Raw genomic sequence first — 18,858 nt, 5'->3', positions numbered from 1 at the left:
CCACAGACAGGAAACTATATACAGTGTCAGTGCCAGCATCACAGACAGGAAGCTATATACAGGGTCAGTACCAGCACCACAGACAGGAAGCTATATACAGGGTCAGTACCAGCATCACAGACAGGAAGCTATATACAGGGTCAGTGCCAGCACCACAGACAGGAAGCTATATACAGTGTCAGTGCCAGCATCACAGACAGGAAGCTATATACAGGGTCAGTACCAGCACCACAGACAGGAAGCTATATACAGGGTCAGTACCAGCATCACAGACAGGAAGCTATATACAGGGTCAGTACCAGCACCACAGACAGGAAGCTATATACAGGGTCAGTGCCAGCACCACAGACAGGAAGCTATATACAGTGTCAGTACCAGCACCACAGAGAGGAAGCTATATACAGGGTCAGTACCAGCATCACAGACAGGAAGCTATATACAGGGTCAGTGCCAGCACCACAGACAGGAAGCTATATACAGTGTCAGTGCCAGCATCACAGACAGGAAGCTATATACAGGGTCAGTACCAGCACCACAGACAGGAAGCTATATACAGGGTCAGTACCAGCATCACAGACATGAGCTATATACAGGGTCAGTACCAGCACCACAGACAGGAAGCTATATACAGGGTCAGTGCCAGCACCACAGACAGGAAGCTATATACAGGCTCAGTACCAGCACCACAGACAGGAAGCTATATACAGGGTCAGTGCCAGCACCACAAACAGGAAGCTATATACAGGGTCAGTGCCAGCACCACAGAGAGGAAGCTATATACAGGGTCAGTGCCAGCACCACAGACAGGAAGCTATATACAGGGTCAGTGCCAGCACCACAGACAGGAAGCTATATACAGGGTCAGTGCCAGCACCACAGACAGGAAGCTATATACAGGGTCAGTGCCAGCACCACAGAGAGGAAGCTATATACAGGGTCAGTGCCAGCACCACAGACAGGAAGCTATATACAGGATCAGTGCCAGCACTACAGACAGGAAGCTATATACAGGGTCAGTGCCAGCACCACAGACAGGAAGCTATATACAGGGTCAGTACCAGCACCACAGACAGGAAGCTATATACAGGGTCAGTACCAGCATCACAGACAGGAAGCTATATACAGGGTCAGTGCCAGCACCACAGACAGGAAGCTATATACAGTGTCAGTGCCAGCATCACAGACAGGAAGCTATATACAGGGTCAGTACCAGCACCACAGACAGGAAGCTATATACAGGGTCAGTACCAGCATCACAGACAGGAAGCTATATACAGGGTCAGTACCAGCACCACAGACAGGAAGCTATATACAGGGTCAGTGCCAGCACCACAGACAGGAAGCTATATACAGTGTCAGTACCAGCACCACAGACAGGAAGCTATATACAGGGTCAGTGCCAGCATCACAGACAGGAAGCTATATACAGGGTCAGTACCAGCACCACAGACAGGAAGCTATATACAGGGTCAGTGCCAGCACCACAGACAGGAAGCTATATACAGGCTCAGTACCAGCACCACAGACAGGAAGCTATATACAGGGTCAGTGCCAGCACCACAAACAGGAAGCTATATACAGGGTCAGTGCCAGCACCACAGAGAGGAAGCTATATACAGGGTCAGTGCCAGCACCACAGACAGGAAGCTATATACAGGGTCAGTGCCAGCACCACAGACAGGAAGCTATATACAGGGTCAGTGCCAGCACCACAGACAGGAAGCTATATACAGGGTCAGTGCCAGCACCACAGAGAGGAAGCTATATACAGGGTCAGTGCCAGCACCACAGACAGGAAGCTATATACAGGGTCAGTGCCAGCACTACAGACAGGAAGCTATATACAGGGTCAGTGCCAGCACCACAGACAGGAAGCTATATACAGGGTCAGTGCCAGCACCACAGACAGGAAGCTATATACAGGGTCAGTGCCAGCACCACAGAGAGGAAGCTATATAAAGAATCAGTGCCAGCACCACAGAGAGGAAGCTATATACAGGGTCAGTGCCAGCACCACAGAGAGGAAGCTATATACAGGGTCAGTGCCAGCACCACAGACAGGAAGCTATATACAGGGTCAGTGCCAGCACCACAGAGAGGAAGCTATATTCAGGGTCAGTGCCAGCACCACAGACAGGAAGCTATATACAGGGTCAGTGCCAGCACCACATAGAGGAATCTATATACAGGGTCAGTGCCAGCACCACAGAGAGGAAGCTATATACAGGGTCAGTGCCAGTACCACAGAGATGAAGCTATATACAGGGTCAGTGCCAGCACCACAGAGAGGAAGCTATATACAGGGTCAGTGCCAGCACCACAGACAGGAAGCTATATACAGGGTCAGTGCCAGCAGCACAGACAGGAAGCTATATACAGGGTCAGTGCCAGCACCACAGAGAGGAAGCTATATACCGGGTCAGTGCCAGCACCACAGACAGGAAGCTATATACAGGGTCAGTGCCAGCAGCACAGACAGGAAGCTATATACAGGGTCAGTGCCAGCACCACAGAGAGGAAGCTATATACCGGGTCAGTGCCAGCACCACAGAGAGGAAGCTATATACAGGGTCAGTGTTCAGTACCACAGAGAGGAAGCTATATACAGGGTCAGTGTTCCAGTATCACAGACAGGAAGCTATATACAGGGTCAGTGTCAGCACCACAGACAGGAAGCTATATACAGGGTCAGTGTTCAGTACCATAGACAGGAAGCTATATACAGGGTCAGTGTTCAGTACCATAGACAGGAAGCTATATACAGGGTCAGTGCCAGTACCACAGACAGGAAGCTATATACAGGGTCAGTGTTCAGTACCACAGACAGGAAGCTATATACAGGGTCAGTGCCAGCACCACAGACAGGAAGCTATATACAGGGTCAGTGTTCAGTACCACAGACAGGAAGCTATATACAGGGTCAGTGTTCAGCACCACAGACAGGAAGCTATATACAGGGTCAGTGTTCAGCACCACAGAGAGGAAGCTATATACAGGGTCAGTGTTCAGTACCACAGACAGGAAGCTATATACAGGGTCAGTGCCAGCACCACAGACAGGAAGCTATATACAGGGTCAGTGTCAGCACCACAGACAGGAAGCTATATAAAGGGTCAGTGCCAGCACCACAGGGAGTAAGCTATATACAGGGTCAGTGCCAGCACCACAGAGAGGAAGATATATACAGGGTCAGTGCCAGCACCACAGACAGGAAGCTATATACAGGGTCAGTGCCAGCACCACAGACAGGAAGCTATATTCAGGGTCAGTGCCAGCACCACAGACAGGAAGCTATATACAGGGTCAGTGCCAGCACCACAGAGATGAAGCTATATACAGGGTCAGTGCCAGCACCCCAGAGAGGAAGCTATATTCAGGGTCAGTGCCAGCACCACAGACAGGAAGCTATATACAGGGTCAGTGCCAGCACCACAGAGAGGAAGCTATATACAGGGTCAGTGCCAGCACCACAGAGAGGAAGCTATATACAGGGTCAGTGCCAGCACCACAGAGAGGAAGCTATATACAGGGTCAGTGCCAGTACCACAGAGATGAAGCTATATACAGGGTCAGTGCCAGCACCACAGACAGGAAGCTATATACAGGGTCAGTGCCAGCACCACAGACAGGAAGCTATATACAGGGTCAGTGCCAGCACCACAGAGAGGAAGCTATATACAGGGTCAGTGCCAGCACCACAGAGAGGAAGCTATATACAGGGTCAGTGCCAGCACCACAGACAGGAAGCTATATACAGGGTCAGTGCCAGCACCACAGAGAGGAAGCTATATACAGGGTCAGTGCCAGCACCACAGACAGGAAGCTATATTCAGGGTCAGTGCCAGCACCACAGAGAGGAAGCTATATACAGGGTCAGTGTCAGCACCACAGAGAGGAATCTATATACAGGGTCAGTGCCAGCACCACAGAGAGGAAGCTATATACAGGGTCAGTGCCAGCACCACAGAGATGAAGCTATAAACAGGGTCAGTGCCAGCACCACAGAGAGGAAGCTATATACAGGGTCAGTGCCAGCATCATAGACAGGAAGCTATATACAGGGTCAGTGCCAGCACCACAGACAGGAAGCTATATACAGGGTCAGTGCCAGCACCACAGAGAGGAAGCTATATACCGGGTCAGTGCCAGCACCACAGACAGGAAGCTATATACAGGGTCAGTGCCAGCAGCACAGACAGGAAGCTATATACAGGGTCAGTGCCAGCACCACAGAGAGGAAGCTATATACCGGGTCAGTGCCAGCACCACAGAGAGGAAGCTATATACAGGGTCAGTGTTCAGTACCACAGAGAGGAAGCTATATACAGGGTCAGTGTTCAGTATCACAGACAGGAAGCTATATACAGGGTCAGTGTCAGCACCACATAGAGGAAGCTATATACAGGGTCAGTGTTCAGTACCATAGACAGGAAGCTATATACAGGGTCAGTGTTCAGTACCATAGACAGGAAGCTATATACAGGGTCAGTGCCAGTACCACAGACAGGAAGCTATATACAGGGTCAGTGTTCAGTACCACAGAGAGGAAGCTATATACAGGGTCAGTGCCAGCACCACAGACAGGAAGCTATATACAGGGTCAGTGTTCAGTACCACAGAGAGGAAGCTATATACAGGGTCAGTGTTCAGTACCACAGACAGGAAGCTATATACAGGGTCAGTGTTCAGTACCACAGAGAGGAAGCTATATACAGGGTCAGTGTTCAGTACCACAGAGAGGAAGCTATATACAGGGTCAGTGCCAGCACCACAGACAGGAAGCTATATACAGGGTCAGTGTCAGCACCACAGAGAGGAAGCTATATAAAGGGTCAGTGCCAGCACCACAGGGAGTAAGCTATATACAGGGTAAGTGCCAGCACCACAGAGAGGAAGATATATACAGGGTCAGTGCCAGCACCACAGACAGGAAGCTATATACAGGGTCAGTGCCAGCACCACAGAGAGGAAGCTATATTCAGGGTCAGTGCCAGCACCACAGACAGGAAGCTATATACAGGGTCAGTGCCAGCACCACAGAGATGAAGCTATATACAGGGTCAGTGCCAGCACCCCAGAGAGGAAGCTATATTCAGGGTCAGTGCCAGCACCACAGACAGGAAGCTATATACAGGGTCAGTGCCAGCACCACAGAGAGGAAGCTATATACAGGGTCAGTGCCAGCACCACAGAGAGGAAGCTATATACAGGGTTAGTGCCAGCACCACAGAGAGGAAGCTATATACAGGGTCAGTGCCAGTACCACAGAGATGAAGCTATATACAGGGTCAGTGCCAGCACTACAGACAGGAAGCTATATACAGGGTCAGTGCCAGCACCACAGAGAGGAAGCTATATACAGGGTCAGTGCCAGCACCACAGAGAGGAAGCTATATACAGGGTCAGTGCCAGCACCACAGAGAGGAAGCTATATACAGGGTCAGTGCCAGCACCACAGACAGGAAGCTATATACAGGGTCAGTGCCAGCACCACAGAGAGGAAGCTATATACAGGGTCAGTGCCAGCACCACAGACAGGAAGCTATATACAGGGTCAGTGCCAGCACCACAGAGAGGAAGCTATATACAGGGTCAGTGTCAGCACCACAGAGAGGAAGCTATATACAGGGTCAGTGCCAGCACCACGGAGAGGAAGCTATATACAGGGTCAGTGCCAGCACCACAGACAGGAAGCTATAAACAGGGTCAGTGCCAGCACCACAGAGAGGAAGCTATATACAGGGTCAGTGCCAGCATCATAGACAGGAAGCTATATACAGGGTCAGTGCCAGCACCACAGACAGGAAGCTATATACAGGGTCAGTGCCAGCACCTCAGAGAGGAAGCTATATACAGTGTCAGTGCCAGCACCACAGAAAGGAAGCTATATACAGGGTCGGTGCCAGTACCACAGAGATGAAGCTATATACAGGGTCAGTGCCAGCACCACAGAGAGGAAGCTATATACAGGGTCAGTGTTCAGTACCACAGAGAGGAAGCTATATACAGGGTCAGTGCCAGCACCACAGACAGGAAGCTATATACAGGGTCAGTGCCAGCACCACAGAGAGGAAGCTATATACGGGGTCAGTGTTCAGTATCACAGACAGGAAGCTATATACATGGTCAGTGCCAGCACCACAGAGATGAAGCTATATACAGGGTCAGTGTCAGCACCACATAGAGGAAGCTATATACAGGGTCAGTGTTCAGTACCATAGACAGGAAGCTATATACAGGGTCAGTGCCAGTACCACAGACAGGAAGCTATATACAGGGTCAGTGTTCAGTACCACAGAGAGGAAGCTATATACAGGGTCAGTGCCAGCACCACAGACAGGAAGCTATATACAGGGTCAGTGTTCAGTACCACAGAGAGGAAGCTATGTACAGGGTCAGTGTTCAGTACCACAGACAGGAAGCTATATACAGGGTCAGTGTTCAGTACCACAGAGAGGAAGCTATATACAGGGTCAGTGTTCAGTACCACAGAGAGGAAGCTATATACAGGGTCAGTGTTCAGTACCATAGAGGAAGCTATATACAGGGTCAGTGCCAGTACCACAGACAGGAAGCTATATACAGGGTCAGTGTTCAGTACCATAGAGGAAGCTATATACAGGGTCAGTGCCAGTACCACAGACAGGAAGCTATATACAGGGTCAGTGTTCAGTACCACAGAGAGGAAGCTATATACAGGGTCAGTGTTCAGTACCACAGACAGGAAGCTATATACAGAGTCAGTGCCAGTACCACAGAGAGGAAGTTATATACAGGGTCAGTGTTCAGTACCACAAGATCATTTCAAGATTCATGAAAGATACTGAGCATAAAAGACCTTGCTTACGCAGCTTCTAAGAAGCCCGTTTGTAATTTACGCACCTGGCATCTATAAATCTCAAATTAACCAGAAATTGACGGCACCTGAACGTGCCTTACAATCAGCGATTTCCCCTTATAGAACGCTAGCACAAATGAGGGTTTAGTCAGGAATAGCAATGGACCAAAAGAGAAGAGCTAACTTTGTGGAAGACGAGATCCCGGCGATGGTAGAGGAGATTGAAGACAGGCAACACGTATTATTCGGTGGACTAAACAGTGGGTTGACAAACAGAGCCAAACGGGGATCTTGGGAGTGTCGCCGCTGCAGGGAACGACGTGGGGCAGCAAGACAGAACTATGTCTGATGTGAAGAAGAAATGGTCTGACCTTAAAATGCAAGGGGGAAAAAAGAACATCCGTACATAACCAGCACGAAAATCACTTACGTCAAGTCGAGACTTTGAGTAGAGATAAGATCATATCCAAGTCAAAGTAAGGTTTTATAAATAATTACTTATCCGTGGTTTTCTGCGTGAGTCATACTTAAGATCCAACTAGATCGGAAGTCCGTTTTATAAAAGAGGCCCCTGGGCTGTAAACAGGGCTGAATAGCGAGCAGGAATATTTAAATACTTATGGTAATATACTAATGGTAATATATACATGTAAACAGGAGTAATAGTGACCAGTAACAGGATTAATAGATAAATACTAATGGTAATGTATAAATGTAAACAGGAGTAATAGTGACCAGTAACAGGATTAATAGATAAATACTAATGGTAATGTATAAATGTAAACAGGAGTAATAGTGACCAGTAACAGGATTAATAGATAAATACTAATGGTAATGTATAAATGTAAACAGGAGTAATAGTGACCAGTAACAGGATTAATAGATAAATACTAATGGTAATATATACATGTAAACAGGAGTAATAGTGACCAGTAACAGGATTAATAGATAAATACTAATGGTAATGTATAAATGTAAACAGGAGTAATAGTGACCAGTAACAGGATTAATAGATAAATACTAATGGTAATGTATAAATGTAAACAGGAGTAATAGTGACCAGTAACAGGATTAATAGATAAATACTAATGGTAATATATACATGTAAACAGGAGTAATAGTGACCAGTAACAGGATTAATAGATAAATACTAATGGTAATGTATAAAAACAGGAGTAATAGTGACCAGTAACAGGATTAATAGATAAATACTAATGGTAATGTATAAATGTAAACAGGAGTAATAGTGACCAGTAACAGGATTAATAGATAAATACTAATGGTAATGTATAAATGTAAACAGGAGTAATAGTGACCAGTAACAGGATTAATAGATAAATACTAATGGTAATATATACATGTAAACAGGAGTAATAGTGACCAGTAACAGGATTAATAGATAAATACTAATGGTAATGTATAAATGTAAACAGGAGTAATAGTGACCAGTAACAGGATTAATAGATAAATACTAATGGTAATATATACATGTAAACAGGAGTAGTAACAGGATTAATAGATAAATACTAATGGTAATATATACATGTAAACAGGAGTAATAGTGACCAGTAACAGGATTAATAGATAAATAAATACTAATGGTAATGTATAAATGTAAACAGGAGTAATAGTGACCAGTAACAGGATTAATAGATAAATACTAATGGTAATGTATAAATGTAAACAGAGTAATAGTGACCAGTAACAGGATTAATAGATAAATACTAATGGTAATGTATAAATGTAAACAGGAGTAATAGTGACCAGTAACAGGATTAATAGATAAATACTAATGGTAATGTATAAATGTAAACAGAGTAATAGTGACCAGTAACAGGATTAATAGATAAATACTAATGGTAATGTATAAATGTAAACAGGAGTAATAGTGACCAGTAACAGGATTAATAGATAAATACTAATGGTAATATATACATGTAAACAGGAGTAATAGTGACCAGTAACAGGATTAATAGATAAATACTAATGTAATATATAAATGTAAACAGGAGTAATAGTGACCAGTAACATTAATAGATAAATACTAATGGTAATGTATAAATGTAAACAGGAGTAATAGTGACCAGTAACAGGATTAATAGATAAATACTAATGGTAATATATACATGTAAACAGGAGTAATAGTGACCAGTAACAGGATTAATAGATAAATACTAATGGTAATGTATAAATGTAAACAGGAGTAATAGTGACCAGTAACAGGATTAATAGATAAATACTAATGGTAATGTATAAATGTAAACAGGAGTAATAGTGACCAGTAACAGGATTAATAGATAAATACTAATGGTATAAAATGTAAACAGGAGTAATAGTGACCAGTAACAGGATTAATAGATAAATACTAATGGTAATGTATAAATGTAAACAGGAGTAATAGTGACCAGTAACAGGATTAATAGATAAATACTAATGGTAATGTATAAATGTAAACAGGAGTAATAGTGACCAGTAACAGGATTAATAGATAAATACTAATGGTAATGTATAAATGTAAACAGGAGTAATAGTGACCAGTAACAGGATTAATAGATAAATACTAATGGTAATGTATAAATGTAAACAGGAGTAATAGTGACCAGTAACAGGATAAACAGAGATAATAATGGTAACATATAAATGTAAACAGGAGTAATAGTGACCAGTAACAGGATTAATAGATAAATACTAATGGTAATGTATAAATGTAAACAGGAGTAATAGTGACCAGTAACAGGATTAATAGATAAATACTAATGGTAATGTATAAATGTAAACAGGAGTAATAGTGACCAGTAACAGGATTAATAGATAAATACTAATGGTAATATATACATGTAAACAGGAGTAATAGTGACCAGTAACAGGATTAATAGATAAATACTAATGGTAATGTATAAATGTAAACAGGAGTAATAGTGACCAGTAACAGGATAAACAGAGATAATAATGGTAACATATAAATGTAAACAGGAGTAATAGTGACCAGTAACAGGATTAATAGATAAATACTAATGTAATGTATAAATGTAAACAGGAGTAATAGTGACCAGTAACAGGATTAATAGATAAATACTAATGGTAATGTATAAATGTAAACAGGAGTAATAGTGACCAGTAACAGGATCAATAGATAAATACTAATGGTAATGTATAAATGTAAACAGGAGTAATAGTGACCAGTAACAGGATTAATAGATAAATACTAATGGTAATGTATAAATGTAAACAGGAGTAATAGTGACCAGTAACAGGATTAATAGATAAATACTAATGGTAATGTATAAATGTAAACAGGAGTAATAGTGACCAGTAACAGGATTAATAGATAAATACTAATGGTAATGTATAAATGTAAACAGGAGTAATAGTGACCAGTAACAGGATAAACAGAGATAATAATGGTAACATATAAATGTAAACAGGAGTAATAGTGACCAGTAACAGGATTAATAGATAAATACTAATGGTAATGTATAAATGTAAACAGGAGTAATAGTGACCAGTAACAGGATTAATAGATAAATACTAATGGTAATATATACATGTAAACAGGAGTAATAGTGACCAGTAACAGGATTAATAGATAAATACTAATGGTAATATATACATGTAAACAGGAGTAATAGTGACCAGTAACAGGATTAATAGATAAATACTAATGGTAATGTATAAATGTAAACAGGAGTAATAGTGACCAGTAACAGGATTAATAGATAAATACTAATGGTAATGTATAAATGTAAACAGGAGTAATAGTGACCAGTAACAGGATTAATAGATAAATACTAATGGTAATGTATAAATGTAAACAGGAGTAATAGTGACCAGTAACAGGATTAATAGATAAATACTAATGGTAATATATACATGTAAACAGGAGTAATAGTGACCAGTAACAGGATTAATAGATAAATACTAATGGTAATGTATAAATGTAAACAGGAGTAATAGTGACCAGTAACAGGATAAACAGAGATAATAATGGTAACATATAAATGTAAACAGGAGTAATAGTGACCAGTAACAGGATTAATAGATAAATACTAATGGTAATGTATAAATGTAAACAGGAGTAATAGTGACCAGTAACAGGATAAACAGAGATAATAATGGTAACATATAAATGTAAACAGGAGTAATAGTGACCAGTAACAGGATTAATAGATAAATACTAATGGTAATATATACATGTAAACAGGAGTAATAGTGACCAGTAACAGGATTAATAGATAAATACTAATGGTAATATATACATGTAAACAGGAGTAATAGTGACCAGTAACAGGATTAATAGATAAATACTAATGGTAATATATACATGTAAAGAGGAGTAATTAGTGACCAGTAACGGGATAAACAGAGATAATAATGGTAATGACAATCAATAATCATTTGAGCAGCAGAGCAGTGGTAGTAATACATCTAATCAATAATCATTTGTAGGTGTGAGGGGGAGAAGTAGTAGTTAGACATTAATGGCCAGGGGATAGAAGCTGTTTAGAAGTCTGTTGGTCCATATCTTGGGTGGCTGGAGTCTTTGGCAAATTTTCAGGCCTTTTCTCAGACACGGCCTGGCATGTACGTCCTGGATGGCTGGTAGCTCACCCCCAGTGATGCGCTGGGCAGTCCTCACCACCCTCTGTAGGGCCTTCCGGTTGAGGGCGGTGTAGTTGCCATACCAGACAGTGATACAACCAGTAAGGATGCTCTCGATGGTGCAGCTGTAAAAGTTCCTAAGGATCTGTTAACACGTACTCTCCAAGGACCTTGATGACTGCCTCATGTTTCCTTTACAGACAGTGGTTTAGAACCAGGACATTTTCCTAAGTCAGAGCTTTAGAATGGGCTTTGGTCAGAGACATTGTTTTCCTCGTCTGGGTGGTCACATGGCAATAAAAATTGCTTTAGGTGGTGAAGCCTGATCTGAGTATCCCATGTCAGTCCCATGTTCTGGCTATCTCATGCTTGTCCCATGTCTGTCTGTACCATGTGCTTTCCCATGTTACATTTACATTTACATTTAAGTCATTTAGCAGACGCTCTTATCCAGAGCGACTTACAAATTGGTGCATTCACCTTATGACATCCAGTGGAACAGCCACTTTACAATAGTGCATCTAAATCTTTTAAGGGGGGTAGAAGGATTACTTTATCCTATCCTAGGTATTCCTTAAAGAGGTGGGGTTTCAGGTGTCTCCGGAAGGTGGTGATTGACTCCGCTGTCCTGGCGTCGTGAGGGAGTTTGTTCCACCATTGGGGGGCCAGAGCAGCGAACAGTTTTGACTGGGCTGAGCGGGAACTGTACTTCCTCAGTGGTAGGGAGGCGAGCAGGCCAGAGGTGGATGAATGCAGTGCCCTTGTTTGGGTGTAGGGCCTGATAAGAGCCTGGAGGTACTGAGGTGCCGTTCCCCTCACAGCTCCGTAGGCAAGCACCATGGTCTTGTAGCGGATGCGAGCTTCAACTGGAAGCCAGTGGAGAGAGCGGAGGAGCGGGGTGACGTGAGAGAACTTGGGAAGGTTGAACACCAGACGGGCTGCGGCATTCTGGATGAGTTGTAGGGGTTTAATGGCACAGGCAGGGAGCCCAGCCAACAGCGAGTTGCAGTAATCCAGACGGGAGATGACAAGTGCCTGGATTAGGACCTGCGCCGCTTCCTGTGTGAGGCAGGGTCGTACTCTGCGGATGTTGTAGAGCATGAACCTACAGGAACGGGCCACCGCCTTGATGTTAGTTGAGAACGACAGGGTGTTGTCCAGGATCACGCCAAGGTTCTTAGCGCTCTGGGAGGAGGACACAATGGAGTTGTCAACCGTGATGGCGAGATCATGGAACGGGCAGTCCTTCCCCGGGAGGAAGAGCAGCTCCGTCTTGCCGAGGTTCAGCTTGAGGTGGTGATCCGTCATCCACACTGATATGTCTGCCAGACATGCAGAGATGCGATTCGCCACCTGGTCATCAGAAGGGGGAAAGGAGAAGATTAATTGTGTGTCGTCTGCATAGCAATGATAGGAGAGACCATGTGAGGTTATGACAGAGCCAAGTGATTTGGTGTATAGCGAGAATAGGAGAGGGCCTAGAACAGAGCCCTGGGGGACACCAGTGGTGAGAGCGCGTGGTGAGGAGACAGATTCTCGCCACACCACCTGGTAGGAGCGACCTGTCAGGTAGGACGCAATCCAAGCGTGGGCCGCGCCGGAGATGCCCAACTCGGAGAGGGTGGAGAGGAGGATCTGATGGTTCACAGTATCGAAGGTAGCCGATAGGTCTAGAAGGATGAGAGCAGAGGAGAGAGAGTTAGCTTTAGCAGTGCGGAGCGCCTCCGTGATACAGAAAAGAGCAGTCTCAGTTGAATGACTAGTCTTGAAACCTGACTGATTTGGATCAAGAAGGTCATTCTGAGAGAGATAGCGGGAGAGCTGGCCAAGGACGGCACGTTCAAGAGTTTTGGAGAGAAAAGAAAGAAGGGATACTGGTCTGTAGTTGTTGACATCGGAGGGATTGAGTGTAGGTTTTTTCAGAAGGGGTGCAACTCTCGCTCTCTTGAAGACGGAAGGGATGTAGCCAGCGGTCAGGGATGAGTTGATGAGCGAGGTGAGGTAAGGGAGAAGGTCTCCGGAAATGGTCTGGAGAAGAGAGGAGGGGATAGGGTCAAGCGGGCAGGTTGTTGGGCGGCCGGCCGTCACAAGACGCGAGATTTCATCTGGAGAGAGAGGGGAGAAAGAGGTCAGAGCACAGGGTAGGGCAGTGTGAGCAGAACCAGCGGTGTCGTTTGACTTAGCAAACGAGGATCGGATGTCGTCGACCTTCTTTTCAAAATGGTTGACGAAGTCATCTGCAGAGAGGGAGGAGGGGGGAGGGGGAGGAGGATTCAGGAGGGAGGAGAAGGTGGCAAAGAGCTTCCTAGGGTTAGAGGCAGATGCTTGGAATTTAGAGTGGTAGAAAGTGGCTTTAGCAGCAGAGACAGAGGAGGAAAATGTAGAGAGGAGGGAGTGAAAGGATGCCAGGTCCGCAGGGAGGCGAGTTTTCCTCCATTTCCGCTCGGCTGCCCGGAGCCCTGTTCTGTGAGCTCGCAATGAGTCGTCGAGCCACGGAGCGGGAGGGGAGGACCGAGCCGGCCTGGAGGATAGGGGACATAGAGAGTTTAAGGATGCAGAAAGGGAGGAGAGGAGGGTTGAGGAGGCAGAATCAGGAGATAGGTTGGAGAAGGTTTGAGCAGAGGGAAGAGATGATAGGATGGAAGAGGAGAGAGTACCGGGGGAGAGAGAGCGAAGGTTGGGACGGCGCGATACCATCCGAGTAGGGGCAGTGTGGGAAGTGTTGGATGAGAGCGAGAGGGAAAAGGATACAAGGTAGTGGTCGGAGACTTGGAGGGGAGTTGCAATGAGGTTAGTGGAAGAACAGCATCTAGTAAAGATGAGGTCGAGCGTATTGCCTGCCTTGTGAGTAGGGGGGGAAGGTGAGAGGGTGAGGTCAAAAGAGGAGAGGAGTGGAAAGAAGGAGGCAGAGAGGAATGAGTCAAAGGTAGACGTGGGGAGGTTAAAGTCGCCCAGAACTGTGAGAGGTGAGCCGTCCTCAGGAAAGGAGCTTATCAAGGCATCAAGCTCATTGATGAACTCTCCGAGGGAACCTGGAGGGCGATAAATGATAAGGATGTTAAGCTTGAAAGGGCTGGTAACTGTGACAGCATGGAATTCAAAGGAGGCGATAGACAGATGGGTAAGGGGAGAAAGAGAGAATGACCACTTGGGAGAGATGAGGATCCCGGTGCCACCACCCCGCTGACCAGAAGCTCTCGGGTGTGCGAGAACACGTGGGCGGACGAAGAGAGAGCAGTAGGAGTAGCAGTGTTATCTCTGGTGATCCATGTTTCCGTCAGAAGTCGAGGGACTGGAGGGAGGCATAGGCTGAGATGAACTCTGCCTTGTTGGCCGCAGATCGGCAGTTCCAGAGGCTACCGGAGACCTGGAACTCCACGTGGGTTGTGCGCGCTGGGACCACCAGATTAGGGTGGCCGCGGCCACGCGGTGTGGAGCGTTTGTATGGTCTGTGCAGAGAGGAGAGAACAGGGATAGACAGACACATAGTTGACAGGCTACAGAAGAGGCTACGCTAATGCAAAGGAGATTGGAATGACAAGTGGACTACACGTCTCGAATGTTCAGAAAGTTAAGCTTACGTAGTAAGAATCTTATTGACTAAAATAAACTAGCTAGCTAGCTGTTTTAGATGCTAACCAGACAGGCCATCTTTTCTTTTCTAGCTAAACTAGCTAGCTAGCTGTTTTAGATGCTAACCAGACGGGCTAAACTAGGTAGCTGTTTTAGATGCTAACCAGACGGGCTAAACTAGCTAGCTAGCTGTTTTAGATGCTAACCAGACGGGCTAAACTAGGTAGCTGTTTTAGATGCTAACCAGACGGGCTAAACTAGGTAGCTGTTTCAGATGCTAACCAGACGGGCTAAACTAGGTAGCTGTTTTAGATGCTAACCAGACGGGCTAGTTTATGTCATGGCATCCTATGTTCTATCTGTGTGTCCTGTCTGTGTGTAGAGACATGCCATGTTCTATCTGTGTGTCCTGTCTGTGTGTAGAGACATGCCATGTTCTATATTTGTGTCCTGTCTGTGTGTAGAGACAAGCCATGTTCTATCTGTGTGTCCTGTCTGCGTGTAGAGACATGCCATGTTCTATCTGTGTGTCCTGTCTGTGTGTAGAGACATGCCATGTTCTATCTGTGTGTCCTGTCTGTGTGTAGAGACATGCCATGTTCTATATTTGTGTCCTGTCTGTGTGTAGAGACAAGCCATGTTCTATCTGTGTGTCCTGTCTGCGTGTAAAGACATGCCATGTTCTATCTGTGTGTCCTGTCTGCGTGTAGAGACATGCCATGTTCTATCTGTGTGTCCTGCCTGCGTGTAGAGACATGCCATGTTCTATCTGTGTGTCCTGTCTGCGTGTAGAGACATGCCATGTTCTATCTGTGTGTCCTGTCTGTGTGTAGAGACATGCCATGTTCTATCTGTGTGTCCTGTCTGTGTGTAGAGACATGCCATGTTCTATATTTGTGTCCTGTCTGTGTGTAGAGACAAGCCATGTTCTATCTGTGTGTCCTGTCTGCGTGTAGAGACATGCCATGTTCTATCTGTGTGTCCTGTCTGCGTGTAGAGACATGCCATGTTCTATCTGTGTGTCCTGACTGTGTGTAGAGACATGCCATGTTCTATCTGTGTTCTGTCTGTGTGTAGAGACATGCCATGTTCTATCTGTGTGTCTTGTCTGTGTGTAGAGACATGCCATGTTCTATCTGTGTGTCCTGCCTGCGTGTAGAGACATGCCATGTTCTATCTGTGTGTCCTGTCTGTGTGTAGAGACATGCCATGTTCTATCTGTGTGTCTTGTCTGTGTGTAGAGACATGCCATGTTCTATCTGTGTGTCCTGCCTGCGTGTAGAGACATGCCATGTCCATTCCATGTGTCCTGTTGATCAGGCAATGGTCACTAACTCCAATTCAATCAGCTAAATGGACAATGGACAGGATGACCGCTAGGACACACACACACACACACACACACACACACACACACACACACACACACACACACACACACACACACACACACACACACACACACACACACACACACACACACACACACACACACACACACACACACACACACCTGCACAAACAGGACACACACATAGACAAAAGTTTTGACCCTCCTGTATATAGACAAACGTCTTGACCCTCCTGTATGTAGACAAACGTCTTGACCCTCCTGTATATAGACAAACGTCTTGACCCTCCTGTATATAGACAAACGTCTTGACCCTCCTGTATATAGACAAACGTCTTGACCCTCCTGTATATAGACAAACGTCTTGACCCTCCTGTATATAGACAAACGTCTTGACCCTCCTGTATATAGACAAACGTCTTGACCCTCCTGTATATAGACAAACGTCTTGACCCTCCTGTATGTAGACAAACGTCTTGACCCTCCTGTATGTAGACAAACGTCTTGACCCTCCTGTATATAGACAAACGTCTTGACCCTCCTGTATATAGACAAACGTCTTGACCCTCCTGTATATAGACAAAAGTCTTGACCCTCCTGTATATAGACAAAAGTCTTGACCCTCCTGTATATAGACAAACGTCTTGACCCTCCTGTATATAGACAAAAGTCTTGACCCTCCTGTATGTAGACAAACGTCTTGACCCTCCTGTATGTAGACAAAAGTCTTGACCCTCCTGTATGTAGACAAACGTCTTGACCCTCCTGTATATAGACAAAAGTCTTGACCCTCCTGTATATAGACAAAAGTCTTGACCCTCCTGTATATAGACAAACGTCTTGACCCTCCTGTATATAGACAAAAGTCTTGACCCTCCTGTATGTAGACAAACGTCTTGACCCTCCTGTATGTAGACAAAAGTCTTGACCCTCCTGTATATAGACAAACGTCTTGACCCTCCTGTATCTCCTGACCCTAGCGTTCACACAGTGTGGGTGAGGAGACGCGTGATTCATTGTGACCTCCTTCCTTGACTCCTAAGAAAAGAGGATTATCAGTAAGTCCTTGTCCTGTCCACTGCAGGAGCCTGTTCAAACCCTCCACTGATGTAAGGAATGGTCATGGTCTGTAATGCTTAGTAGCATAGAGGCCCAACCTTTCACATCTGGACAATGTTTATCTTTCCCTTTCAGTCTTCAGGTTTTATTGTTATTATTTTGTTTTTTTATCCTCTTGTATTTGTTGTGTAGTAAATATTTCATGTTTTTATTTTCAGTGTTTTAATTTGTTTTTCCTGTGAAGCATATTGTGTTGCATTCCATGTCTGAAATGTGCAGTATAAATAAAGCTTGATTTTATTTGATGACCTTGCTAGGTCAGACTTATTATCGCCTGGAGGTGAATGTTGTCCTCTGACTATTTTATACAACACAAATAACATATTTGTTTCTTTATATTCAAGTTGCTGAAAGTTCTGCAAGGTTCTTGTCCAGTTTAACCCTTACATGTCATCTCTCCATCTCTCCCCCCTCATCTTCTCTCTCCTAGTGGGTGTGGTACGTCCCTCCCTGACCGTCCTACTTCCCTCCAGTGAGGAGCAGGACCAGGGGAATGTGGCCCTAGTGTGCCTGGCCAACAGGGGCTTCCCGGGGGGCTGGAAACTGGGTTGGAGGCTAGGGGCCGGGGGGCCCTTGCAGGGCAGCCAGAGTCTGGAGGTCCTGGAGAAGGACGGTCACTACAGCTGGAGCAGCAGCCTCACCCTCACCACTGACCAGTGGAGGAAGGCTGGCTCAGTCACCTGTGAGGCCACCCTAAAGGACCAGACCCCCGTCACTCACACACTGGAGCCACACCACTGCTCCCAGTAGACACCCTGTACACAGAGAACCCCTACCTATCCGTCATTCTATCATTCTAGATATATATCTAGAGCTTCAGCTTTGGTCATCAATCTGTGATTCTGCATCTTTAAATCTGTACGTGTGTTTCATCGCTTCTGATTTTAGATTGGAGATGTTAACAAAATAAAATACTTTGTATTCATGTCAAACAAGGTGTCCCTGATTTGTATTAGAAAATAAATAGAAGTGAATATCTGTGACAAAATGGACATTAGAAGGTTGGTAGGGGGTGAGGGAGGGTGAGGGAGAGGGTGGGTAGTGGGAAGACCACCTTGGGACAGTAAATATCTGGGGACAGGAGCAGAGCCACATTATCTGACCATTATCGACATACGAGGGGGTTATAGGATATAGCTGTTGGTTTTGATCATGACTAAACTATTTAGTGAATTTGAAATCCGCAACGAGATGTTCTGTACAGTGGTAAAAATAGTGGTTATTTATGCTTGGTGATGTCATATAATCAAGACCCGAGTTGTGTGTTCAGTGAACCAGTGTTTCATGTCTGTTGTTCCTCAACACCCGCAGTTGGTCCCAGCTGCAGCAGTACAGTCTCTGTGCAGTCTGACTGAGGAAGGTTTATGTATGACTCTAA

At 44.9% G+C, this 18,858-nt stretch overlaps 1 gene segment (V, D, J or C); it reads left to right on the top strand.

Moving 5' to 3' along the window:
• Positions 1-6,774: 6,774 nt before the first annotated feature.
• On the top strand, positions 6,775-18,395 carry LOC124011506. The segment is given in 2 exon segments: positions 6,775-7,098; positions 17,911-18,395. Coding segments are annotated over 2 exon segments (420 nt in total).
• Positions 18,396-18,858: the final 463 nt, after the last annotated feature.

Source organism: Oncorhynchus gorbuscha, linkage group LG23 (assembly GCF_021184085.1).
Source record: "Oncorhynchus gorbuscha isolate QuinsamMale2020 ecotype Even-year linkage group LG23, OgorEven_v1.0, whole genome shotgun sequence".
In the NCBI taxonomy this organism is placed as follows: domain Eukaryota; kingdom Metazoa; phylum Chordata; class Actinopteri; order Salmoniformes; family Salmonidae; genus Oncorhynchus; species Oncorhynchus gorbuscha.
Note: the sequence above shows the minus strand (reverse complement) of the source record. Positions and strands in the feature narration are given on the sequence as shown.